Here is a 27,924-nt window from a genome sequence, read left to right as displayed (position 1 = left end):
CTGTAACTGTGAGAATATGTCCTTTAAAGGCTTCCTTGTTTTAAAACTGCATTTCCATGAAACTAACCAAAATATTTGATCTAAATACATGTTTCTCATTACTAAATACAGTAACACCATGTTGAAAAAGTGAAAATGCCTCTTATAAATAATAGATACCCTGACCCTACATGAGTCTACACTAAAACCTCTGCGTTACATGAGTTACCGCCACTATCTTACCAGCCAACAGCCTGCTGTTCCTTTAAGGAAACTTTACACAGATCAGAGCACAGCAGCAAACAAACTTAGCAGGAAAAGAAAGAGCATATTACACCAGTCTTATTCAATTAGCATTGGCTTCCTATCAGGTTTCGTATTGACTATAAAGTTAAAAGCATTTTAATGGGCTTGCCGCAACATATCATGACAATCGATTGAATCATCATGGCCCATCCCAACCACTTTGCTGGACTGATTCAGGCTTAGCCCCGAACCGTAGGACTTCTGGCAACTCAGTTAGTGCAAGACGTTTTTATATAGCATCCATTCTAGGTTAACTTTGCAAAGAATATCAGTAGAGCAGAAGGTCAGAAGACCAGAAGATTAGAAGAGCTTTTACACCCACATCAGGCTGTTTATCTGCGCTTGTTTTATGTCATTGATTCATTTAGAAGCCAAGTTTTAACCAAAGTGACTCAAATGTAAGGCAGAATTCAACCCAGTTAAAGGTCGTGTTAAATGGCCGAACTTCTTGGTAGTTCTGGGACTTGAACTTGCTTCCTTCTTGTGCATAAAACCTTAACCACTGAGCTACCACTGCAACTGATCATTTTAACTATTCACTGGAGTTTTACTCTCATTACACTATCTCGTGTATGTGTTCTGTATAATCATTCATATTTTGTACAAATTTTTAAAAGTGCTACATAAACAATGTATATAACATTTTTTAATGAATGCATCTTAAAGGAACAGTCCACCGTACTTCCATAATGAAATGTGCTCTTATCTGAATTGAGACGAGCTGCTCCGTACCTCTCCGAGCTTTGCGCGACCTCCCAGTCAGTCAGACGCAGTCAGACGCGCTGTCACTCCTGTTAGCAATGTAGCTAGGCTCAGTATGGCCAATGGTATTTTTTGGGGCTGTAGTTAGATGCGACCAAACTCTTCCGCGTTTTTCCTGTTTACATAGGTTTATATGACCAGTGACATGAAACAAGTTCAGTTACACAAATTGAAACGTGGCGATTTTCTATGCTATGGAAAGTCCGCACTATAATGACAGGCGTACTAACACCTTCTGCGCGCTCTGGCAGCGCATTGATATCTGAGCTCCGTATCAATGCGCTGCCGAAGCGCGCAGAAGGTGTTAGTACGCATGTCATTATAGTGCCGACTTTCCATAGCATAGAAAATCGCTACGTTTCAATTTGTGTAACTGAACTTGTTTCATATCACTGGTCATATAAACCTATGTAAACAGGAAAAACGTGGAAGAGTTTGGTCGCATCTAACTACAGCCCCAAAAAATACCATTGGCCATACTGAGCCTAGCTACACTGCTAACAGGAGTGACAGCGCGTCTGACTGCGTCTGACTGACTGGGAGGTCGCGCAAAGCTCGGAGAGGTACGGAGCAGCTCGTCTCAATTCAGATAAGAGCATATTTCATTATGGAAGTACAGTGGACTGTTCCTTTAAAATACTTTGTTTTTTCAAATCAAAATACAGTTTAATACACCTTAATATGGGGTGGCACAGTGGTGTAGTGGTTAGTGCTGTCGCCTCACAGCAAGAAGGTCCGGGTTCGAGCCCTGTGGCTGGCAAGGGCCTTTCTGTGCGGAGTTTGCATGTTCTCCCCATGTCTGCGTGGGTTTCCTCCAGGTGTTCCGGTTTCCCCCAAAGACATGCAGGTTAGATTAACTGGTGACTCTAAATTGACCGTAGGTGTGAATGGTTGTCTATGTGTCAGCCCTGTAATGATTTGGCAACTTGTCCAGAGTGCACCCCGTCTCTTGACCATAGTCAGCTGGGATAGGCTCTAGCTTGCCCGCGACCCTGTACAGGATAAGCGGTTACAGATGATGGATGGACTAATAGCTTTGAGCAATTCCAGTAACCAAATTATTCATGACACAGCAGCTGTACTCACTCCCTGATAACAGGTCTGATGACATCTGTTTGCTAACCATTTCCTGTAAAATGAGCAACATGAAAAGAAGCTAAAGATTGAATGATCTATAGATTTACAAGCTGGGTGGTTATTTTTCCATTGCTGATATTAGCCATTATTTTGCTGGACAACATAAATATAATAGTCAATAGTGTCAGCCATGACATGAAAGAAATGTTTATATTAATGTGCTCATTCTAATACATTATTGTTTCTATAGTAACAGCTCATACTACACAGAGACTTGTATGGTGGACAGTCCACATACTCTAAGGCTTATAATAAACATTTTTTTAAAATGTGCCATTTAATTTCTTTTTGTGAGGAGACATTAATACAGTGTTTTGCAAAAGTATTCATCCCTTTTGGTGTTTGTCCTGTTTTGTCACATTACAAGCTGAAATTAAAATGGATTTTTTTTTTTTTTTTTTTTTGGGGGGGGGGGGGGGGTTTACCACCATTTGATTTACACAACATGCCTACAACTTTAAAGGTGAAATGTGTTGTTTTGTTGTGACACAAATAATAAGATGAAAAAAAAAAGAACTCTGGAGTATGTACATGTATTCACCCCCCCCAAAAGTCAATACATTGTAGAGCCACCTTTTGCTGCAATTACAGCTGCAAGTCTCTTGGGGTATGTCTCTATTAGCTTAGCACATCTAGCCACTGGGATTTTTGCCCGTTTCTCAAGGCAAAACTGCTCCAACTCCAAGTTAGATGGGTTGCGTTGGTGTACAGCAATCTTCAAGTTATGCCACAGATTCTGAACTCGATTGAGGTCTGGGCTTTGATTAGGCTATTCCAAGACATTTACATGTTTCCCTTTAAACCACTCCAGTGTAGCTTTAGCAGTATGTTTAGGGTCATTGTCCTGCTGGAACGTGAACCTTCTTCCTAGTCTCAAACCTCTGGCTGACTCAAACAAGTTTTCTTCCAGCACTGCCCTGTATTTAGTGCCATCCATCTTTCCTTCAATCCTGACCAGCTTTCCTGTCCCTGCAGATGAAAAACATCCCCACAGCATGATGATGCCACCACCATGCTTCACTGTAGGAATGGTGTTCTCAGGGAGTTGGGTTTGTGCCACACGTGACATTTCCCATGATGGCCAAAAAGATCAATTTTAGTCTCACTGGACCAGAGAATCTTCTTCCATGTGTTTGGGGAGTCTGCCACATGCTGTTGGGTAAACTCCAAACATTTTTTTCTTAAGCAATGACTCTTTTCTGTCTACTCTTCCATAAAGCCCTGCTCTGTGGAGTGTATGGCTTAAAGTGGTCCTATGGACAGATTCTCCTATCTCCGCTGTGGATCTTTGCAGCTCCTTCCGTGTTATCTTTGGTGTCTTTGTTGCATCTCTGATTAATGCCCTCCTTGCCTGGTCTGTCAGTTTTGGTGGGCGGCCTTCTCTCGTCAGGTTTGTAGTGGTGCCATATTCTTTCCATTTTGCTATAATGGATTTAATGGTGCTCCCTGGGATATTCAAAGTTTGGGATATTTTTTAATAACCCAACCCTGATCTATGCTTCTCCACAACTTTGTCTCTGACCTCTTTGGAGGCTCCTTGGTTTTCATGTTGCTTGCTTAGTAGTGTTGCAGAGTCAGGGTCCTTCCAGAACAGGTTGATTTATACAGACATCATGTGACAAATCATGTGACACTTTGATTGCACACAGGTGGATCTTAATTGACTAATTACGTGACTTATGAAGTGAATTGGTTGGACCAGCTCTTATTTAGGGGTTTCATATGAAAGGGGGTGAATAATTACGCACAATCCAGAATTCTGTTTTTTTGTTTTTTTATTTTAATTATTGTTTGTGTCACAATAAAACAACCATTTGCACCTTTAAAGCTGTAGGCATGTTGTGTAAATCAAATGGCGCTCACCCCCCAAAAATACATTTTGATTCCAGCTTGTAATGCAACAAAACAGGACAAATGCCAAGGGGGATGAATACTTCTGCAAGACACGGTATATGTAAGGAGTCTTGAGTGTCAGTGCTTTGTAACAGTTGTGGTGCTTTGCAAAGTTTCCCAGGAAAGGAAAATCTGCTGGTGAGGATAACACAAACTACCCTGTCTCACAAAAGTTCTACAACATTACATTTTAACTATAAACCATGAAAAAGTGCACTGTGTCATTCTGTAATAAATTAAACATTGAAATCGTTGGTAAATCACTGTAGTATAAGCACAACAACACATTCAAGACTGGGCTGTTATACAAAAATAATCCACTTTGCTATGTGCCTGGCCTTATCACACCACCCCAACATGTATTATTTTTGTGTAACTGCATGGCCTGTGAGATATTATTTATTACTTAATGTTCATTTATTTGGCAGAAACTTTTATGGAAAGTTATCTGGAACGTAGACAGAGGCACGCAGCTGAATAATTTATGGTTATGGAGCTTGTTCAAGGGTCCAATGGTGGTTCTTTGGCAATGTTGGGAATTCAACTCATAAAACAGAGAACTTTAACCACTGAGCTCCCACTGCTCAGACAAAAATTCTAATATAAATAGATATTTATCATTTCATTAAACTCGCTTATAAATGTATTTATTTATTTGTTTCTTATTTTATTATTTTTATTTGTGTGTGTGTGTGTGTGTGTGTGTGTGTGTGTGTGTGTGTGTGTGTGTGGTGTTTTGTGAATCTATGTATCAGTGCGTCTTTGGTATAATAATACACATTAATATTTAGAATATAATTTTTAAAAAGTACTTTACAAACAAATATTTTCAATAATAAGTGAATTATCAGGATTTGAATAATGACTTGACAAGCAGACTCAGGATAAGAGTATTAGGAACAAGAAAAAAGCTCATTAGACAGTTTGAACTTCAGCTTTTCACTTTTGAATCCATGCTCTGGTGCACGTGCACACACATGTTTCATGTTTCACTATTTTTTGAGAGGATCTTCCACAGACATAATTATTAAAGCAGCTAATTAATGTTATCCTCCACCTAAATCCTGCCCTAACCTTAACCTCAGTAACCACCAGGAAACCTCTTTGCTCCTTTAGTTTTTAAATACCCAATACAAGATGTGCATTTATAGACAGGATCAGCTACCATAAACCCTAGTGTCTCTGTAAAAATTGTTAACATGACTGAAAATTTAGCATTTTTAGCATTTATATAAAATAACATTTGACGAATAGATAGAGATAGATAGTCAAATGAAAAGTGATCCTGAACTCATGCTGCTATTTATATGGAGTTTCGCATGGCCTCCTTGTATTTGTATAGACTTCCTCCTGGATCTCCCAAACAACTAGCCATGCAAAATTATCCCGAGGTGTAAATGAATGTGTAAACATGTGTTTGTAATTGGTGCCCTATGATGGAACATGTCCCATCCAGGGTGTATTCCTGCCTTGTGCCCAGTGTTCAGCAGCAACCAGGACCAGAAAAAAGCATTTACTGAAACTAAATGGGTGAAAATAAAAACAATATCTGAAGTCACATTCATTGCAAAGTGCAATTCTCATAATCAGTTTATCCTCTTGACACAGAAGCTGTCTGCTGTTCTTTAGCTTTACCTTGATAACACATCTAATGACACAACTGTTAATTATTTACTGTAGAATATACCATATCACCACCATCTCCTGAGTACTAGTCGCCTCATTCACTGCCTGGTTCACGTCTTGGTTCATATATTTAAGTTATTCCACGAAATCGAGTCGTACATGAGCTGACAGCCGATGAGGCGCATAGCACCGAGTTGGCTATAAGCCATGTACGACGAGATTGAGTGGAATATCTGTTTTATTATATCCACATTCACCAGATTTTGAGAAATAGAGCATTTATATATTTTTGCAAATTCAATAAATAAAAACTTTTCACAAAATGTCTGACAAAATTATTTCCATTTAGAATGTAAACAAATTGGTGAAATGACAGTAGCAATTTGTGAAAAATGCCATAATAATAATTCTTGAAAAATAAAAAATATATTTCATACCATCAAATACTTTCATTCCATATTCTGTTGCTTTTTTGTATTTTTTGGGGCTTTGCTTTCGAGTAGAGTTTTTATTTTGCTCTCGGTTGGTTCAGCAACACGTGCCGCAATTTTGTTTTTCTCTACTCACTGTATATGAGCTGATATCCTAGTAGTAGAGTAGCCAATCAGGGCGCACAGCTGCTCATATCCAGTGAATGTGGGTAGAATTTGTGTATATATATACACGTGTATATATATATATATATATATATATATATACACACACACACACACACACACACACTAGTGCATCTCAAAAAATTAAAATAATGTGAAAAAGTTCAATACTTTCCATCAGTTATTTAAGAAAGTGAAAATTTTATATATTATAGACTCATTACACGTAAACTAAAATGTTTCAAGCATTTTTCTACTTTAATTTTAATCAGTATGGCATACTGAAAAAAAAACCATCTCAAAATATTAGAATATTTCATTTCGAGTTCGAGTAAAACAGTATGAACACAGTGTATCTCTCGATCTAGTTCAGTACACACAACCACAATCATGGGGAAGACTGCTGACTTGACTGTTGTCCAGAAGATGATCACTGATGCCCTCCACAAGGAGAGTAAGCCACAAAAGGTCACTGCTGAAAAGGATGGCTGGAAAAGGTGCACAAGCAACAGGGATGGCCACAGTCTTGAGAGGATTGTCAAGAAAAGTTGATTCAAGAACTTGGGAGAGCTTCACAAGGAGTGGACTGAGGCTGGTGTCAGTGTATCAAGACCCATCACGAACAGACATCTTCAAGAAAGGGGATACAACTTTCGCATTCCTAATATCAAGCTACTCCTGAGCCAGAGACAATGTCAGAAGTGTCTTATCTGGGCTAAGGAGAGAAAGAAATGGACTGTTGCTCAGTGGTCCAAAGTCCTCTTTTCAGATTAAAGTACACTTTGCATTTAATTTTGAAATCACGGTTCTAGAGTCTGGAGGAAGAGTGGAGAGGCACAGAATCCAAGGTGTTTGAAGCCCAGTGTGAAGTTTCCACAGTCTGTGATGATTTGGGGTGCCATGTCGTCTGCTGGTGTTGGTCCACTGTATTTTATCAAGTCCAAAGTCAACACAGCCATCTACCACGAGATTTTAGAGCACTTCATGCTTCCATCTGCTGACGAGCTTTTTGGAGATCCTGATTTCCTTTTCCAGCAGGACTTAGCACCTACCCACAGTGCCAAAACTACTACCAAATGGTTTGCTGACCATGATATTACGGTGTTTGATTGGCCAGCCAACTTGCCTGACCTGAACCCCATAGAGAATCTATGGGGTATTGTCAAGAGGAAGATGAGAAACACCCGACCCAAAAATACAGATATGCTGAAGGCCACTATCAAAGCAACCTGGGCTTCAGTAACACCTCAGCAGTGCCACAGACTGATCACCTCCATGCCACACCGCACTGATACAGTAATTCATGGTAAAGGAGCCCCAACCAAGTATTGAGTGTATAAATGAATATACTTTTCAGAAGTTGGACATTTCTGTATTGTAAATCCTTTTTTTGATTGATCTTAGGGAATATTCTAATAATTTGAGATACTGGATTTCTGATTTTCATGAGCTATATGCCATAATCATCAAAATTAAAACAAAAAAGGCTTTAAATATTTCACTTTACATGTAATGAATATAGAATATATGAAAGTTTACCTTTTTGAATTAAATTATGAAAAAAAGGAACTTTTTCATGGTATTCTAATTTTTTGAGATGCATTAGTATATATATTCTTCAGTGTAGTTCTGCATCGCAAAGTCTGGTTAATCATGTTGTATTGTATAAGTTCTGAGCATTGCTATTCTTGATGGCCTTATTGCTCTGTGATGCTTGCCATATTCCTTGATTGTCCTTTTGTCTGGATTGGCCATTGATTAATTTCACTGATTTCTTGGATAATCCTTTGACTAAAGCTCATGCACATAGATCCCAACTCTTTCCGGTGTTTCATCTCTAACAGTCCGTCCCTTCTTATAACTTAATTTCCCATCATCACCACTGGCACTGAAACAGTGCAGATTTAACAGGATTTTGCTGAATTATTGGTCCCCATGAACAGTCACGGATCATCCATTTTCACAGAAAGAGACCTCAGTTAATTAAAAAGAAGTTGATGTGGTTTAAATACTGACAGGTAGATGTGCTACAGGAGGGAAATAGATAACATGGCATGCTGATTCTTACCCGAGAGGCTTCGCTATCCGACTCCCCAGGGATCCCACTACTTCCCCCAGAGTACAGAATGCCTGTCCCAGGAAGTCCTGCAGAGAGAGAGAGAGAGAGAGAGAGAGAGAGGAGAAAGAGAAATGTGATACAGTCTCAGAAATATCATCAACATGGAATTGCTGTGTGCACCTTAAATTATCCATCCATCCATCCATCCATTATCTGTGGCCGCTTATCCTGTTCTACAGGGTCGCAGGCAAGCTGGAGCCTATCCCAGCTGACTATGGGCGAGAGGCAGCGTACACCCTGGACAAGTCGCCAAATCACTGCTGGGCTGACACATAGAGACAAACAACCATTCACATTCACACCTACGGTCAATTTAGAGCCACCATTTAGCCTAACCTGCATGTCTTTGGACTGTGGGGGAAACCGGAGCACCCGGAGGAAACCCACGCAGACACGGGGAGGACATGCAAACTCTACACAGAAAGGCACTCACCGGCTGCTGGGCTCAAACCCAGGACCTTCTTGTTGTGAGGCGACAGTGCTAACCACTACACCACCATGCCGCCCCCAGCTTAAATTATGCTAACTGCAATTACTATGACTATGTACAGTGCAGTTGAAAGCAGAGAGACATGAAACAACCAGGGATGAGAGAGATACACAGCAGCATGCCATGATCCTTTTGGCCTTGCCAGTCATTACAGGTGCTGTAGCTTCCTTTTATTTCCATTGATCTGATCTGCGAAATGCAAGGGGACACATTCAGCCCTTATCTCTGCTCTAACAGCGGAAGCTTTGATACAAACCAAAGGGGGAGATGAACAGAACAGGCGTACAACTCTTCCAGCATCTCTGTAATGAGCTGCGGCTGACTGCGACAGAGTGAGTGGCAAAGGCAATATGCAGTTGCTGGCTAAGTCAGCCAAGAACGTTCTGAGGAAACCAGGCCAAGATTTTGTTTCTGCAGTGGCTAATGGAAATGGAATCGTGATGAAAGTTTGAGGAAACTTTAATGAAGTGGGCTGTGTGTATAAAATACAAAATGTAACACGTCCAACAGTTATATTTTTACATTAGCAATTCATTCACATATAGGCAGCAGCACTGCAACTGTAAGTCGGTAATGAAAGTTTTATTGTTGTTTTAGCTTTTGTACTCTAGCACACTATTGAAATATAATAACTTATGATAAAGGCACACATTTAAGCCTTAATTAGAGGGTAATTGCATGCATAGTGGATAAACAGTATATACTATTTACATTGTTATAGGATGTTAGTGTGCGTCTTGCTTGTATAATGTGTCAGGTTCAGCAGCACTGCTGGGATATTCAGACTACCTTCTCCACGAGAGTCATAAGTTGGGGTCAAATCTCACAGTTTCACTCCATTCTAACCGATATAGCATCCGAGTTTAACATTGTGATTTGTTGTGGATCGGAAATGTAAACGTGTTACTTAGATTAGCCAAAGAGTGTTGGTGGCTTCTGTAACTGGCGAGTATCCCTTTGCCATTCCATTGTCATCAAAAATGTCCAAGCAAAATGTATGTGGTGTGCATTCATATAAAGTGAAATTCAACACTGAATTAACCCATTCACCATTGCATGACTTCATATACAGACTGCTATATACACTATATATAGCAAACACTAGCATACACTATATATACTGCATATGTTGGCTTAGTGGTTAGCGTGTCCGCCTCTCAACCGGGAGATCGTGAGTTCTACTCGTGGTCGGGTTGTACCAAAGACCATCATAAAAATGGTACCTACTGCAATACAGATGCAAGTGGGGAGTCAAACTCTTGCAGTTACTAGAGGATTAGCCCCTCACTATCACCTTAGTTGTATAGGTGATAGGCCGAGGGACATAGAATCAGAGGTGCTGCCCAATGCGCCTTAAGGGCCTGGTTAATACTGGGATGGGGGACTGCCTGGGAAGACCAGGTCTTGGCACAGGAGGGACTTTGACATACAATATATACCTTTATATAAGAAATACCATTCACGCTAAGCAACTTTGTGATAAATTCAATATAAACCAGTACATAATTTTAAAAGAAAATATAGTGAACTAGAGTGTATGACATAATGACATATTTGGTACCATTGGAAACTAGAGGAATTCTGCTTTGAGAGTATGCAACACATGTTCACAACAAACATGCATAACCCTATCCATCCATCCATCCATCCATCCATCATCTGTAGCCGCTTATCTTGTGCAGGGTCGCAGGCAAGCTGGAGCCAATCCCAGCTGACTATGGGCAAGAGGCGGGGTACACCCTGGACAAATCGCCAGGTCATTGCAGGGCTGACACATAGAGACAAACAATCATTCACACTCACTTTCACAACTAGTCAATTTAAAGCCACCAATTAACCTAACCTAACCACAGTCTCTGGACTGTGGGGGAAACCAGAGCACCTGGAGGGAACCCACACAGACACGGGGAGAACATGCAAACTCCACACAGAAAGGCCCTCGCTGGCCGCGAACCCAGGAGCTTCTTGTTGTGAGGTGACAGTGCTAACCACTACACCACCGTGCTGCCCTGCATCACCCTAATTAACATAAAATAGCATTGTGCTTATCTAAATTACGTCATAGGAAGTCCCAGGGAATCCAACTTCTCAACCAATCGGCATATACGATACACAGGGGTTTCCCTATTACACAGTGAGACCGGAATAGCAGTCTGAACTGGTGAAAGGGTTAAGGATGCATTCTTCAAGATAAACTAGATAACTGCATATTTTACCATGACATTTGTAAAAAAGGTATCCAAGGATGAACCAATCTTAAACAACACATCAAAGTTGAGAAGCACAAACAGAAAAAGAAGATGTATGTATGAAGATAGGTATGGCTTCATTGTAATCCGTTTTTCCATAAATTGCCTTTTTTTTTCTCTTAACAACGTAGCAAACATTATTTCTGATTGACTCCTGTTTTTCCAGCCTTATGGCAGTTTTTTTTTTGTTCCTTATCTAAAGAAAGAACAGTCGCAGACTCCAGAGACAAATGCCACATCTAAACACAAAACACCTCGTAATGACATCCATCTCAAGTGAACTGGTCACAAGAGGACAGCTGAGATGGACAACCATTTACCTGGCATTTTCATGTGTATTGTAAATATTATGTGCTTCATTCAGCAAATCTTCACTGTTGCCACATAGGGATGCAATAACATTCAAACAACAAACTGTCACTGTGTGTGTGCCTTACAATCTCCACCACTGGTTTAAGTGACCATATTGCTTCTCACGTGAAACCCATTCACCTTTGTACACACCTGTACCTGTACACTTCCTACATGTGATGGGATTACAGACTTATTTTGCATCACCTACAATGTAAGCAATTGTATGTGGTACATTTTTTGTAGTTCTCTGACATACTTTGCCTCCTGTATGGTGCACCCAATATGAAACTACTATACATCCCTTCAGACATTATGTACTTATTCAATTGAGGGCTCATCATTGTGCCAGCGTTTGCTGGATATTTTGGTCAAAAGACAATTTTACCTTTGACCTATTATGTTCCAAGCGGTCAACATTTTAAGGTTTTGGGAAGCCATGATATAGTTGCAAAGTTACAAGTTGTAATGTGAAATATAATGTTATAATGGGGTGGCACGGTGGTGTAGTGGCTAGCGCTGTCGCCTCACAGCAAGAAGGTCCGGGTTCGAGCCCCGTGGCCGGCGAGGGCCTTTCTGTGTGGAGTTTGCATGTTCTCCCCGTGTCCGTGTGGGTTTCCTCCGGGTGCTCCGGTTTCCCCCACAGTCCAAAGACATGCAGGTTAGGTTAACTGGTGACTCTAAATTGACCGTAGGTGTGAATGTGTGTGTGAATGGTTGTCTGTGTCTATGTGTCAGCCCTGTGACGACCTGGCGACTTGTCCAGGGTGTACCCCGCCTTTCGCCCGTAGTCAGCTGGGATAGGCTCCAGCTTGCCTGCGACCCTGTAGAACAGGATAAAGCGGCTAGAGATAATGAGATGAGATAATATTAAGCTATCAAGCTAACCAATGTGCTACATTGTTACTTGGATGAAAACAAGGAGACTGGAAAGTTTCAGTGTCTGTTCACATCTTACACCATGTTCTACATTAATCCATCTTACAAGTAAACAAAACGAAGCAAAAAAGTCCTCCTCCCATGAGGGATGAAAAGCACATTTCATCATTTTCAGGACGTTGGGCTATGAACTAGTAGCTGTCTTGATATGACAAGAAGACTGTTGAGAATATGACCAATTTCTGCTCCACTTTCCTGCTGCATTGCCTTTCAATGGCTGGCTTCAGAACTTTATATTGTTTTATTCTAAAACTAATATTTAAAACTCTCAGAGAAGACATGCTTGGTTAATGTTTGCATAGTGCCTTTTTATGAGAATTTAGCAATTCCACTGTGGTTATTTTTACTGGTCACATATGAGACATAAATTTAGAAGCCTGTGTATTGTATTAGCATGACTACCACACACAAAAATGGGGTTTGTGTAAATGTTTGTCAGTGAGGTGTTACTGTATCTATTGTTCGACTTAATGTTGGTAGAAAACCTTAATTACAGTCCTGGGCCTTAAGTACCACCGTTGTACCTGTAAGGGTAAATTTCTACTGTACACTGAGTAGCAAACATATCTGTAGTGTTTTTGACATGAAATACATCAAGGAAACTGTATAAGGATGAGCAAAATTGTTGTGGATATAGAAGTTCTGACTGGAGCCACACACCACCAGGAAACGAAGTTACAATCAATATTCAGTTTATTGTTTCTTGTCTTTCACAAAGTTTAGTTCATGAGTGCTTTGGTGATCATCATGATGAATGCCATGGTTAATGAAGATGAATCAAAAGACACATGGCAACATCGTCAGAACAGCAGAAAACACTACAGTAGTGTTTAGGGAAAAAAGAGAGCAAAAGGAGGAAGGCCTGGTCCAGGCCTCTACTTATAGAATGGGAGGTGCAATGGGCGGTACTTCCTAGGTCCTTGAGGTCATGATGAAAAGAATCCTGCAGTTTCTAACAAAAATTAAAACTTTTTGTGGCATTGTTTTTATTGCAAATTGGTACCACACAAATATAGCATCATAAATAAGTGTTGGAGCTAGTTTTTACGATTGTGTGCCCTTACTAAGGCCAACCTGGACAGCCAGGATCTGAGTGTTTTCACAGAGACACCATCTCACAAGTGAAACCTAATTAGCAATTAACCCGTAACTTACAGAACCTCCGAACAGAGTCTCTCCCTACAACACTACTTTCCACCTTGCAAAACCAAACCCTTAAAATAATTCATCACAGATGTTATACAAGCTAGGCAAGAATGCTGTTATTTTTTGCAGGGCGTAGCATACTTGCCCTACCCCCATTTCGTCTATTTAGCCCACTTTGCCTCAAAACATGTTGAGTTACCAGTGAACACTGCATGGAAGAGAGGTTGACGTGTGAGGTAGAAGCTATGTCTTGTGCTAGACATATGTGCTCTTGTAAAGCATGCCTTCACCTTGTTCGCCAAAAGCCTTGAAAACGAGATACGATGCTGTCGATTACGTTGGTTTGGCCACGTAGAGAGATGTGATGAAAGCAACTGGTTGAATGAAACATGTCCAGTGCGTGGAGGTGAATGGTTCCAAGGGTCATGGCCGCCATCGGAAAACCTGGCATTAAGCTGTTGATCAAGATCTATGATCCAAAGGAATATCCAGTTGCCTTGCACAAGATGAAGTCGAATGGAGGAAAAGCATCAGATGACAGTCCAACCCATGCTTGCTTGGACAAATAAAGGACTATGATGATGATGATGATCATCATCATCATCATGAGGTACTACAAAAGTGTATCAAGTGGTAGCAGGATAAGGGGCTATTGAGAACAATGGACCTATAGCACATTTTTACTTCTGCAACAAACTTAATGTACTGGTTCTCTAAACAGACAGTTTGATGCACAGCTTTGCCTTGCTTGCTGTACTTGCTTGACTTACAACCCCAATTCCAAAAAAGTTGGGACGCTGTGTAAATTGTAGATAAAGTCAGAATGCGATAATTTGCAAAACATGGAAACCCTATTTTTCATTGAACATAGTACAAAGACAACATTTCACATGTTGAAACTGAGAAATTTCATTGTTTTTTGAAATATACGTATATGCTCATTTTGAATTTGATGTCAGCAACACATTTCAAAAAAGTTGGGACAGGGGCATATTTACCACTGTGTTGCATCACATCTACTTTTAACAACACCCGGTAAACGTTTGGGAACTGAGGAGACCAATTGCTGTAGTTTTGAATGAGAAATGTTGTCCCATTCTTGCCTGATGTACAATTTCAGTTGCTCAACAGTTCTGGGTCTCCTTTGTCTTATTTTGCACTTCATAATACACCAATGTTTTAAATGGGAGACAGGTCTGGACTGCAGGCAGGCCAGTTTAGCACCCGGACTCTTTTACTATGGAGCCATGCAGTTTTAATATGTGCAGAAAGCGGTTTGGCATTGTCTTGCTGAAAAAAGAAAGGCCTTCCCTGAAAAAGATTTTGTCTGGATGGCAGCATATTGCTCTGAAACGTGTATATATCGTTCAGCATTAATGATGCCTTCCCAGATGTACAAGCTACCCATGTCATGTGCACTAATGCACCCTCATACCATCATAGATGCTGGATTTTGAACTGTGCACTGATAACAAGCTGGATGGTCCCTCTCCTCTTTAGCCTGGAGGATGTGGTGTCCATGATTTCTAAAAAGAATTTCTACTTTTGATTTGTCAGACCTCGGGACAATTTTCCACTTCGCCTCAGTCCATCGTAAAAGAGCTCGGGCCCAGAGAAGGCGCCAGTGTTTCTGGATATTGTTTATATCTGGTTTTAACTTACATTTGTGGACGCAGTAATTAACTGTTTTCACAGACGATGGTTTTCTGAAGTGTCCCTGAGCCCATACAGTGATTTCCACTACAGACACGTGTCTGCTTTTAATGCAGTTTTGCCTGAGGGCCTGAAGATCACAGGCATCCAATGTCAGTTTTCAGCCTTGTCTCTTGCATACAGAGATTTCTCCAGATTCTCTGAATCCTTTAATGATATTATGGACCATAGATGATGTGATCCCCAAATTCTTTGCAATTTTACATTGAGGAACGTTATTCTTAAATTGTTGCACTGTTTGCCCATGCAGTCCTTCACAGAGTGGTGAACCCCTCCCCATCTTTACTTCTGAAAGACTCCGCCTCTCTGGGATGCTCTATTTATACCTAATCATGTTACTGACCTGTTGCCAATTAACCAAATTAGTTTTTTTTTAGCATTACACAACTTTTTCAGTCATCTGTTGCCCCCATCCCAGCTTTTATGAAACATGTTGCTGACATCAAATTCAAAATGAGCACATAATTTTCAAAACCAATAAAATTTCTCAGTTTCAACATTTGATATGTTGTTCTTGTACTATTTTCAATGAAATATAGGGTTTCCATGATTTACAAATCTTCACATTCTGTTTTTATGTGCAGTTTACACAGCGTCCCAACTTTTTTGGAATTGGGGTTGTGTTATGCCATAACACTTTACACAGATCAGTAAACAGGTTGAACTATTCCATGATAAGGGCACTGTGTTCATGAAGTTTTCCCTCAGAAGCAGTGCTACAGGCATTGTGTATGTCTGAAAGGATACAGCTAGTTGAAGAAGATGGGCTTTGCTCCCATCAGTGAACTGTTTACAGCTATTTATAAAACTCTGCATTAACACTGACACTCCTCCATTCCCATGAGCGCTACCAATTACTGTGTGAGGCTCCACCGACAGATCCAATAAAGAATAAGAAACACAGGCGCATCTCTTTCTTGTAAACAGAAGAATAAATACATACTTTGCTCCTCTATCCCTATGGCCTTCTTCCTTTAATTTTCACCTGCTTCTGGCAGCACAGTAACTCACATGTTAACACATCCAATAATGAGTTTGGCCTGGACTGAAATCCCTGGGAGGTTAGTGACTGGATGTAGGGTATTTGTCTCTACTAGCTGGACTTGCGAGGGTGCAATTGATTGTGTGTGTGTGTGTGTGTGTGTGTGTGTGTGTGTGTGTGTGTGTGCGTGTGTGTGTGTGTTCATCCCCTGTGATGATGAAAAGAGAAAGTAAGAGAAGCAATAGGAAAAGTGTATATGTGATTTGTGGGATAATTTGGGGGAAAGCTGTTTGTAGTCATGGGACTTGAGTGAGCAACTAGAATCTCTGGGATTGTATCAATTACTCCTCAGTGCTATATGTGTGTCTGTGCCTCCAGGGGTAAACACTTCTAGCACAGATGCACAGGAGTGAAGTTTCAGAATCGGCACTGAGCTTGAGGATTAGATAATGATTTAGATCCATGCAATAGGAGACAGGAGTTAAGTCGGGCTGACATAACATGTGCTCAGATGGAGTGGATGGGGAGACAGCTCTTCTTGTAAAGTGGATGAATTATACAGTGGATGGATTACAATATGTTTAACAGAATCATTTCATAGGAAATGAAAGAGTGTCTACTGTGAGCAGACATATTGAATCATCAACCTAAGTGAGTCCTTTCATTAATTTGGTATCAAGACAATGGCCCTCATTTACAAAACGAACATACGATAGAAAACTGGGGATATGGTCTGTGGCAGCGGGGGCGTAGTCAAGCGTCAGCTATGGGCGGTGAGGAGACAGGTAGGACTGGCGGGTAACACGTGATGAGTTTCACCTGTGTTTGATTCTTGTTTGTTTTCTGTCTTTTCAGGGAGAAGTGGGTATTCAGAGAGAGAGAGAGAGAACTGAGCTACCCAGCGCTCTGTGTGTGTGTATGTGTGTGTGTGTGTGTGTGCTAGAAGTAGAAAGAGAAATAAAGTCACTGAAAAGTGATCGAGTAAAAGTAAAACACGCCTTGAGTTGTCAAGCTTGTCTCCCAGTTCCTCATTCCCGAACCTGTGAGTGTTACACAGTCATTTTCACACAAAGCTTGGCATTTATCAACGTGGAAGTGAGTGGAGGCGACAATCAAATCTCACATCAAATCTCACCTTGGTGTACGCAAGTTTTCGAGTCAGTGCGGATATGCGGTGCACAGTAAATCTGGCTAAGTGAAGAATTGTTATTCGACCATATATTCTGACTGGCATCTACACATATGCAGCCACATATTCATCACTTAAAAATATGTACGTAGTGTATGGCAAAATACTGTATTTTTTAAAGGCCTACTATGAGTCATATATCCCTAACATAAATAGGTATTTTCAAATTGCTTGCAATTAACATTTTTTTGGTGTAAGATAAAGTTCTCTTTCATTTTGAGAGACTCTACTTGTTAGATAATCCTCCTTGATAATCTTCCATGATACCATCTATTTTCTGAAGTGTCTCTTTTTCAGTGAAACATACACCACCACACCACAACATGATGCTACCATCTCCATGCTTCAGTGGAGGGCTGGTGGGGTTTTTTGTTTGTTTGTTTGTTTGTTTGTTTGTTTGTTTGTTTGTTTGTTTGTTTGCTTGTTTAAAAGTCTCATCCTTTTTCCTTGATACATAGGGCTGATCATTATGGCCAAACAGTTCAATTTTTGTTTCATTCAACCAGCAAACACTCCTCCAAAAGGCTGCGGATCACCTGCAAAATTCAATCCGGCCTTTTTTTTTTAATGAGTAGGTTCTTTAAGGTCATCACAATGTTGTACACTTTTAATGGCGGATATACCGGTAGACACTTTGATCCCTGATGCCTCCAATTCCTTCACCAGTTTCTTTATTCTTGTCTTGGGGTTCAGTTGAACTTTTCATACCAAGGTTTGTTCATCCCTGAGAGTTAATTTGCGCCTCCTTCCTTGACAGTATCTGAACATATTTGCATACAATTGTTCATACAGATGTTCATGGTATCTTCAATTGTTTGAAAATTGCTCTCAGGAAGAACTGGACTTGTGAATTTCCACCATTTTTGTTCTGAGGTATTGGCTGAGTTGCTTAGATTCTCCCATGATATCAAGTGCAAAAGGGCACTGAATCTAAAGGTAGGCCCTTTTCTAGCCAACTTCTACTCAAAACAATTGGCCAATCAGAAGTTTTTGAAAGTCATTACAAGAGACACTAAAAAGTGACATTTAAAAAAAAATATCTGCCATTGATTTGTCTCAGTGGATGATTTAGTTTCTTCACAGGAGGTTTTGAAAAGCCTCAGTTTTGAACCAGTGCATATTGAAGAATCATAAAAGCAAGGGAAGCGAATAACAGCGAGAAAAAGCACAGTCAAAAACAGAGCATTGAAGATCTGTCCATATTTCTTTAACTCAACAGGCTGCCACTACAGAGGTCAAAGCTTTATCATCTTGTATGGCATCATCATATATTTTCCAGGACACGACACCACAAAGAAACACAGACCCACAGGCAAGACACATGCTCTCAAATTACGAGACAAACCTGGGTCATGACTGTAATAGTTCACCATGAGAAACGATGTCAGTAAGATGTGGAACCATGCTGTTGTTTACATAAAGGCATACTGAAGAAAATTAGGAGAACCTACTTCTGCCACAGTAACAGGAACAGGTAAATAGATATTTGTGATCATGTGTGCATTTTTATGCACACATAAAGAGAAGACAGTTACAAAAAAGAAATCTGTACATTGTTGACAGATCAACAGATCTTTTCAAACAGAATGGTCTCAAATATTATTACTGTATTTTAATGAGGTACCTGCTGAGAAGCCTGCTAAAAGTGCTCTGGTTATAGGTAACTCTATTCTACAATATGCAAAATAAGCTACGTATTATGGACATCATCAGCTGTAGTTAGCTGTGTGTTGGGAGCCAGGATGCTGGACACTGCACATAATTTTTGTTTATAAGGCAATCACAGGCTTTCTAAGAGGGTTCCGACAGGAGCTAATGATATACGTCTGTGTCAGTGGTAACGGTATGACTTCCACCCCTTGTCAGTAGTAACTCAGGCATGTAAATTTGTGAAGGCAATTCACATCACATTATCTCTAGCCGCTTTATCCTTCTACAGGGTCGCAGGCAAGCTGGAGCCTATCCCAGCTGACTACGGGCGAAAGGCGGGGTACACCCTGGACAAGTCGCCAGGTCATCACAGGGCTGACACATAGACACAGACAACCATTCACACTCACATTCACACCTACGGTCAATTTAGAGTCACCAGTTAACCTAACCTGCATGTCTTTGGACTGTGGGGGAAACCGGAGCACCCGGAGGAAACCCACGCGGACACGGGGAGAACATGCAAACTCCGCACAGAAAGGCCCTCGCCGGCCCCGGGGCTCGAACCCAGGACCTTCTTGCTGTGAGGCGACAGCGCTAACCACTACACCACCGTGCCGCCCTGAAGGCAATTCTATATGCCATATTATTATACGGTACATACGGGCCACTTTTTCCATGGAATAAAAACATGTATTCTATTCTCTTCTAACGGTTTATTGATGGCATGCAATATTATTATCATATCGCTTATCCTTCGTGTATTACATCACTCTCCCCAATGGAGAATGAGCATGCAATATTGTTATAATATTGCATGTTGTCAAGACAACATGATGTCACACTTCGGAGCTCATGCGAAGGTCCAATGACAAAACTTTTTTGCTGCGCAATCATTTCTTTGTCGGCTGGGAGAGAGAGAAGACAGGGTTAATCCAGTGCTCGGTTTAAGCACTAAATAAATCAACTGAAAACTGAAACTAAAGATGCGCTGAACACCCGAAAGGCTACCAAAACTTCACTGGATATTCTTCATGTATATTTACAAGAGAAAAACATACCAATGGACATCGAAAAACTGGAAAAGAGAGCAATAGTGGAAATATTGTCAAAGTTCTACTTGGAGGCGAAGAAAAGTGACAGAGAATTTTACAGGAGGACTTCACTTGTGGACTTCACTCAACAAAGCCCTTTTGTTTTGAACAACTGCAGTGTAACAATGAACTACTACCAAAAGTAACTTTGAACTTGAACTGTCAACCTGTATATAGCTCGTATATAAATTGGGTTGTTGTTCAGGCTTTTTGGACTTGTACCATTTTTATTGTTAGAACTTTGACTTTGTAAATTCACATTGAATTGACAGAACACTGAATTACATTCAATCAGAATCAGCACTCAATACTGGTAAGTTACCCCCCTGTTCTTAACTTTTTGTAAAATCTAAAATTATTCCATCGAACGTGTATGTACATGTAGGAATGCTCTGTGGTGGGTGGAGCACAGAAGCACGGCAGGCCAGAACTGAGTTCTCTTAAACTCTTTTATTTAAGCTTTACCGCTTTTGACATCCAGGACACTCTCCCAGTCACACACGCGCACACACACACACACGCGCGCGCGCGCGCACACACACACACACACACACACACACAAGTGTTCTGGTTGGGGAGAGAGCTCCCTTCCTCTGCTCTCCCTCTAATCTTATAGGGCGTAGTCACTGGGGAAGACACACAAACACAGGTTAATTCCCGTCAGGTCCAGTGATTCTGCCACTTACCTTCCCTGACTCCGCCCTCCATTCACAGACCGATGCTCGACCATGCCCCCACTGCCATATACCCCCACTGCCCGACTCAGGCCGGGGAGCCGTGCCAGATACCAATGGGTGATCCACGCGTTGGCATCCTTCATGCGGTGGAGCCACTGCAGGGGCATGTGGTCCGAACAGAGGGTGAAAGGGCGCCCCAGCAGGTAGTAGCGGAGGGTGAGGACCACCCACTTGATGGCGAGGCATTCCTTTTCAATGGTGCTGTACCTGCCCTCGCGCACCGATAGTTTCCGGCTGATGTACAGCACTGGGCGGTCCTCCCCCTCCACCTCCTGGGACAGAGCCGCCCCCAGCCCCCTGTCTGACGCATCCGTCTGCAAAATAAAGGGGAGGGAAAAGTCAGGGGAGTGAAACAGTGGCCCCCACACAGTGCAGCCTTTACCTCAGAGAAAGCTCGCTGGCATTGCTCCGTCCACTGGACCGGGTCTGGTGCCCCCTTTTTAGTGAGATCAGTCAGCGGGCTGGTGACGTCCGAATAATTAGGTATAAACCTACGATAGTAGCCAGCCAGCCCCAGGAACTGTCTCACCTCCTTTTTGGTCTTGGGCCTCGGGCAGGCCGCAATCGCTGTTGTCTTATTGATTTGGGGATGCACCTGCCCATTGCCCAAGTGGAAGCCCAGATACCGTACTTCCACCCGCCCAATCGCACACTTCTTTGGGTTGGCTGTGAGACCCACTCGCCTCAGCGACCTAAGGACGGCCGTTAGGTGTCCTAGGTGCCGCGGCCAGTCATTACTATAGATGATTATGTCGTCTAAGTATGCGGCCACGTAGGTGGCGTGAGGGCGGAGGACCCTATCCATAAGCCACTGGAACGTAGCGGGTGCCCCAAACAGCCCAAAAGGAAGTGTGACGAACTGGTATAAGCCAAACGGTGTGGAAAAGGCCGTTTTTTCTTGGGATAGCGGAGTCAAGGGGATCTGCCAATATCCCTTTGTCAAATCCAGTGTCGAATAAAAACGAGCCGTGCCTAGTCGATCGAGCAACTCGTCAACATGAGGCATTGGGTACGCATTGAATTTAGACACCGCATTGACTTTTCTATAGTCCACACAGAACCAGACCAACCCGTCGGTCTTGGGAACCAAGACCACCGGGCTGCTGCAGTCACTATGGGACTCCTCAACGATGCCCATTTCGAGCATGGCCTCGAGTTCTTCCCGAACCACCCTTTTCTTGTGTTCAGGCAGCCTGTAAGGGCGGCTGCGCACTACCACCCCCGGGGGCGTCTCAATGTGGTGTTCTATGAGGCGGGTGCGGCCAGGCAGGGGCAAGAACACGTCAGAAAATTCTGTCTGCAACTGGGCAACCTCCGTGAGTTGGGTCGGGGAGAGGTGGTCTCCACAGGGGACCGGAGTGGTGGGTGATGTCAATGTTCCCTTTTGAACCTCCGGCCCCAGCTCCGCCTTCTCTGAAACCAACGACACCAACACCACGGGGACCTCCTTGTTCCAAAGTTTTAGCAGATTGAGGTGGTAAATCTGTAACGCCCCACCCCTGTCCGTTCGCCTCACCTCATAGTCAATGTCCCCAACTCGACATGTGACCTCAAAGGGTCCTTGCCACTTGGCGATCAATTTGGAGCTCGACGTGGGCAACAACACGAGTACTTTATCTCCCAGTGCGAACTCCCTAAGGCGCGTGCCCCTGTCGTACAGGCGGATTTGCCATTCTTGGGCCTGCCGCAAATTCTCCTGGGTTAGGTGCGTGAGTGTGTGGAGTTTTGCGCGCAGGTCAATAACGTATTGAATTTCCGTTTTGCTTGTTGAAGGTCCCTCCTCCCAATTTTCCCGCAGTACATCAAGAATGCCACGCGGCTTACGCCCATATAATAATTCAAACGGGGAGAACCCCGTGGAGGCTTGTGGAACCTCTCACACTGCGAATAACAGGGGCTCCAGCCATTTATCCCAGTTGTGTGCGTCCTCGCTTACAAATTTCTTAATTAAGTTTTTGAGGGTGCAATTAAACCGTTCAACTAAGCCGTTCATTTGTGGGTGATAAACGCTGGTGCGGATCGACTTAATACCCAGTAACCCATACAGTTCGCGCAGTGTGTGTGACATAAACATAGTGCCTTGATCAGTCAGAATCTCTTTGGGGATTCCAACTCGGGAGATGATGCGGAAGAGTGCTTCTGCAATCCTACATGCTGAGATATTGCGAAGAGGCACTGCTTCCGGATATTGCATTGCATAGTCCACCAGAACTAAAATAAAGCAATATCCTCGTGTTGACCGATCTAATGGCCCAAGGAAATCCATCCCAATTCTATCGAACGGGGTCTCGATTAATGGCAGAGGGCGCAAAGGCGCTTTTGGAATGGCCGCTGGATTTACTAACTGGCATTCGCGGCATGCTGTACACCACTTACGGACAGCGCCGCGAATCCCTGGCCAATAGAACTGGGCCATTATTCGGGCTAGTGTCTTATCCTGCCCCAAGTGTCCAGCCATGGGATTAAAGTGAGCCGCCTGGAATACAAATTCCCGGCGGCTCTTTGGGATCAAAAGCTGTGTTATCGGCTCCTTAGTCTGAGTGTCCTGCGTCACTCGGTATAATCTATCCTTAATAATGGAAAAATAGAGGAAGGATGGGGTGGTGTTTGGCTGGAGCGTTTGACCATCGATTACTCTCACTTGGTCAAACGCACGCCACAGAGTCTCGTCTCGCAGCTGCTCTAATGGGAAATCCGCGAGGGATTCCCCGAGAGAGGGAGGAGGAGCCTGCTGCTCCTCAGTCTGACGCAGTGAAGACGTACCGTAGACGGCTCTGTGACAGCTGCTCCCGCCAGTGCCACACCGGGACCTCCCCCTGCTGAACTATGGCAGGCCCCACTCTTCACTAAATGAGTCATTAATTCCCGAAATCCTGGCCAATCAGTCCCCAAAATTATCGAGTGGGTAAGGCAAGGATTAACCGTCGCCTTTAAATTTCTCCCCTCAAAATAGAATGTGGACCAACACTAAAGGGTAGTTGTGAACATCCCCGTGCACACACAACACCTTCACCAACTGTGCTCTTCCCAATGCCTTGTCTTGCAACAGGCTTTGGTGGATTAAGGTCTGATTACAGCCGGAGTCCACCAAAGCCTGACACGTATCCCTTTGGATACTCACCGGTATGCGATACGCTCCGGCCCAATCGAGGGCGGTCCCTGGCGCGTTGGGGATCCAGACCACCGCGCCCACCTCCATCGCCGAGCACTGATGCTGGAGGTGCCCCGGATCCCCGCAGCTCCAGCAAACCAGCCCAGGCTCTCTCTCTGCACCGGTGTTCCGGAGCTCACTCACCTGAGGGGGGATGAGAGACAGACACGGAAGTGGGAAACAGTAGGGCACAGAAGGGGAGGGGGAGAGAGAGAGAGAGTAGAGGGGAGAAGAGGAGACATGCTGTCCTGCCGTCGGAACAACCGCCAAAGGGTCCTCCGCCAGCTCGATGGCCTGATCCAGCGACGCCGGGCGATGGCACTGGACCCGCTCCGCTGTTCCTTCGGGAAATCGGGCAATGAATTGTTCCAGCACCACCAGATCGACGATTCCCTCGGCGTCGCGGTTGTCGGCCCTCAGCTACCACTGGCAGGCGTCCCGGAGTCGCTGGCCAAACGCGAACAGCTGGCTGACCTCCTCCAGGCGCAGTGCGCGGAAGCGCTGCCGTTGTTGCTCCGGGCTGCACCCCACATGCTGGAGGACGGCCCTGCGGAGGTCGGCGTAGACCAGCCGGCTGTCGGCGGGGAGCTGTAGCATGGCCAGCTGCGCCTCGCCCATTAGCAGGGGGAGGAGGCGCGCCGCACGCTGTTCCACTGGCCAGCCCCACGCCTCTGCTGCCTGCTCAAAGAGAGCGAGGAAGGCCTCGGGGTCGTCGTGCGGGCCCATCTTCATTAGGGTGAGGTGGGGAGGGTCCGCGGCGGTGGAGGTGGTGGACCCCGCCGACGCGAGTAGGTGCCGGAACGCCTGGTGATCTTCCTGCTGCGCCAGCACCAGGGCCTCGAACCTTTGTTCCTGCTCCTTCCGGAGGGCGACCAGCGCCTGGTGCTGGCTCTGTTGGGCCGTGGCGAGGGCATGGATCAAATCCTTGAAGGGAGAGGACTCCATGGGGCTGTTCTCCTCTGTGCTCCGGTCCCAGGTTTGCACTCCCAGGCAGGTAATGCACTCATTTTTGTAACAAAATCCATAATCTTATGGCAGGCCTAGTTAATTATTAACAATCCATGGCTGGGTCCATGCAGAAGACAAACAGATTAAACCAACCATCTGTGAGGCAGCTGCCTGGAGGCATCACCCAGGATTAACTCTATTGAGACTGAGACTGTTCCATGAGTTAAACACAGACATAAAAAAGAAAGCTCACACAATGTATAATGATCACATTCACAAGTCAGAATCTAAATTTGTGTCAGGCTAAGCTGGTAGTCTTCCCAACTGCCTGGAAGGAAAGCCTGCTCAAGAAAAAGGCTTTTACTGCTGCTAGATCAGCATATCACTCCAATCAAACAGAAAACAAAAACGCAGATTCCTATTTAGTACGGTACAATAGCAAAATATAGCAACAAGAAAATTTATAAAATTCAGAGTATAAACGTAATGTCAGACAATCTGATACCTAAACTAACTTGAGCCCAATATTACCAAATCAGTGGAGCAAACAGAATCATTTGTATCCAATCCAAGTTACTGAATTAATGTCAAAATTACCAACTTTTGAACTATTGTGTGGTAGTGGGGACATACAGTACCAGTCAAAAGTTTGGACACACCTTCTAATGCAATGTTTTTTCTTTATTTTTATTAATTAAGACTTGTCATGTCTTAAAGTAATGATGGATGCCGTTTCTCTTTACTTAGTTGAGTGGTTCTTGACATAATATGGATGACTACAGTTGTAGAATAGGGCTATTTACTGTATTTTTATTATTTACTATTTACCGTTTAGTCTCAAATGCATGAAGAAGGCAATAAATTCCACTAATTATCTTTTGACAAGACACACCTGTTAATTGAAAATCATTCCAGGTGACTACCTCATGTAGTAGGTTAAGGTAATGCCAATAGTGTGCAAAGCGTCTTCAAGGTATTTTTTTAACAAGTTTTGTTTACCACATCATTTCATATATGTTCCGTATGTTATTTCATAGTTTTGATTTCTTCAGCATTGTTCTACAATATATAAAATAGTAAAAAAAAAAAAATAGAGGAAATCTAAAACCAATGAATGAGTCGATGTGTCCAAACTTTTGACTAATACTGTAGTTTAGTGATGTTTGTGAATAGGGGGTGGGGTCTTGGAGAAAGGAGTGGGTAGTCTAATGAATGACTGTTCACCTGTGTGTAATTGATGATGCACTATTTTTACTCTATGTGTCTGTCAGTGAGTAAGAGAATATCAACCAGATGAAAGCAGTGGCAGAGACAAGCAACCTTCCCTGACAGCATTATTCTGTGTGCATGAGTAAGGAGGGTTTTGGTTTTTGTTTTGGTTTCAAGTACATATTTCAGATAAAATAAGGCCATGCTGTGAAGCAGAGTGGGAAATAACCCCCCAAATAAATCAAAACCACACTCTCACATCTGCCACCTGAGTCCTTACTTTTCCCAATCTCACTGAAGGTTACAATATGATAACAATTTTTTAAAGAAAATACAACCAGAGGCTATCAAATCTCTTTTAAAGTGATAAATTCTTCCCATATGATAGGCTATGTACCTAAGTCTTTCGACCTTGCGGCTATCAATCCACTGTTTACGAAAGCTGGCCTTGAATGTTTGTTTGCTCTCCAATATCAAAATTCCCCCTTATCTCCAAAATGCTACAAAAGGTTGTAACTCAGTAGCTAAGCTGAAATATTTTAGTCATGGTTTAGACCTCATCATACAATTAAATCAGCACTGGTTAAAGTAGTAAATGACCTATTATTGGCCTCTGATCAGTATTGTGTCTCCTTGCTTATACTATTTATTCTCAATGAAGCTCGATAGACTGGAACATTTTGTTGGAGAAAAGGGAACAGCTCTTGCTCAGCTCATGTCTTTTCTGACAGACCATTATGTTTGTAAATGTTAATAATGACATTTCTATGCATATAAAACTAAAGTTTAGTGTTCCATAAGGTTCTCTTCTAGGGCCACTGTTTTTTCTCCCTATATATGCTACCTCTGTGAACAATTATTTGTAAATATGTTTTAAACATTCACTGCTATGCTGATGACACACAGTTGTATGTTTCAGCCACACAAAATGACAGATACCATCTTAAATTGAGGAACATGTAAAGGACATTAGACATTGCATGCTGAGTAACTTCCTTTTAATTCCAACAAGACTGAAATTCTACTTCCGATTCTACTTTTCCGTTTCCGGTTGAAAGGATGCTGTGCGTGTTTTGGCTGCTGCTTCTCACCATAACTTTTTCTTTCTGTGTGTTTTTAATGTTTGTTCTCTGTTTTAACATTTTGCTAATTTTGTTTTTTTTTTTGTCCGCCGGTTGTGGTGTAGCTTCAGACCCAGTCTTGAGTGTCAGTTTCCCCAGGCCTTGGTCCGCCGTGAGTGATGCATGTTCTACTCGCTATGGACTGCGGTGTGCTTGTTGGTCTCATTAACATTGGGGTAGCCCAGTGCTCTGTGCGGTGATGTTTCTGTACTTACTTGGTAGATCCATGGCACGGTGTTCCAAGTGCTGTTGCCCGTGACATTGGAGCGCCTGTGCAGGCAGTGTAGGAAACACCTCTGTGCACCCTTTCGGGGGCACTGTGTGCAGCTATGCCACTGGAGTTACATCCTGACTTTTCTTTTGTTTCCTGTTTGTTTTTGTAACTGTAAAATGACCTTGGATGCGAGAAAGGCACTATTTACAGTAAATTAAACTTATTTTTATTATCATTTCAGGCCTTTCAATTATATCATGTGCTACAGTGAAAATCCTTGTGATTACTGACTCCAGTCTCTCATTTGAAGATTAAGTCAATAA

At 42.8% G+C, this 27,924-nt stretch overlaps 1 protein-coding gene across 2 annotated transcripts in view; it reads right to left on the bottom strand.

Annotated features, from left to right (window-relative positions):
* Positions 1-27,924, bottom strand: part of LOC132869708 (copine-8) — a 302,212-nt gene that overhangs the window by 126,134 nt on the left and 148,154 nt on the right. For both annotated transcript variants that reach the window (XM_060903046.1, XM_060903044.1), the window contains exon 6: positions 8,368-8,444. In XM_060903046.1, the coding sequence (XP_060759029.1) occupies positions 8,368-8,444 (77 nt within the window). The remainder of the gene's footprint in view (positions 1-8,367; positions 8,445-27,924) is intronic.

This window comes from Neoarius graeffei, chromosome 21, assembly GCF_027579695.1.
Source record: "Neoarius graeffei isolate fNeoGra1 chromosome 21, fNeoGra1.pri, whole genome shotgun sequence".
Lineage (NCBI taxonomy): Eukaryota > Metazoa > Chordata > Actinopteri > Siluriformes > Ariidae > Neoarius > Neoarius graeffei.
Note: the sequence above shows the minus strand (reverse complement) of the source record. Positions and strands in the feature narration are given on the sequence as shown.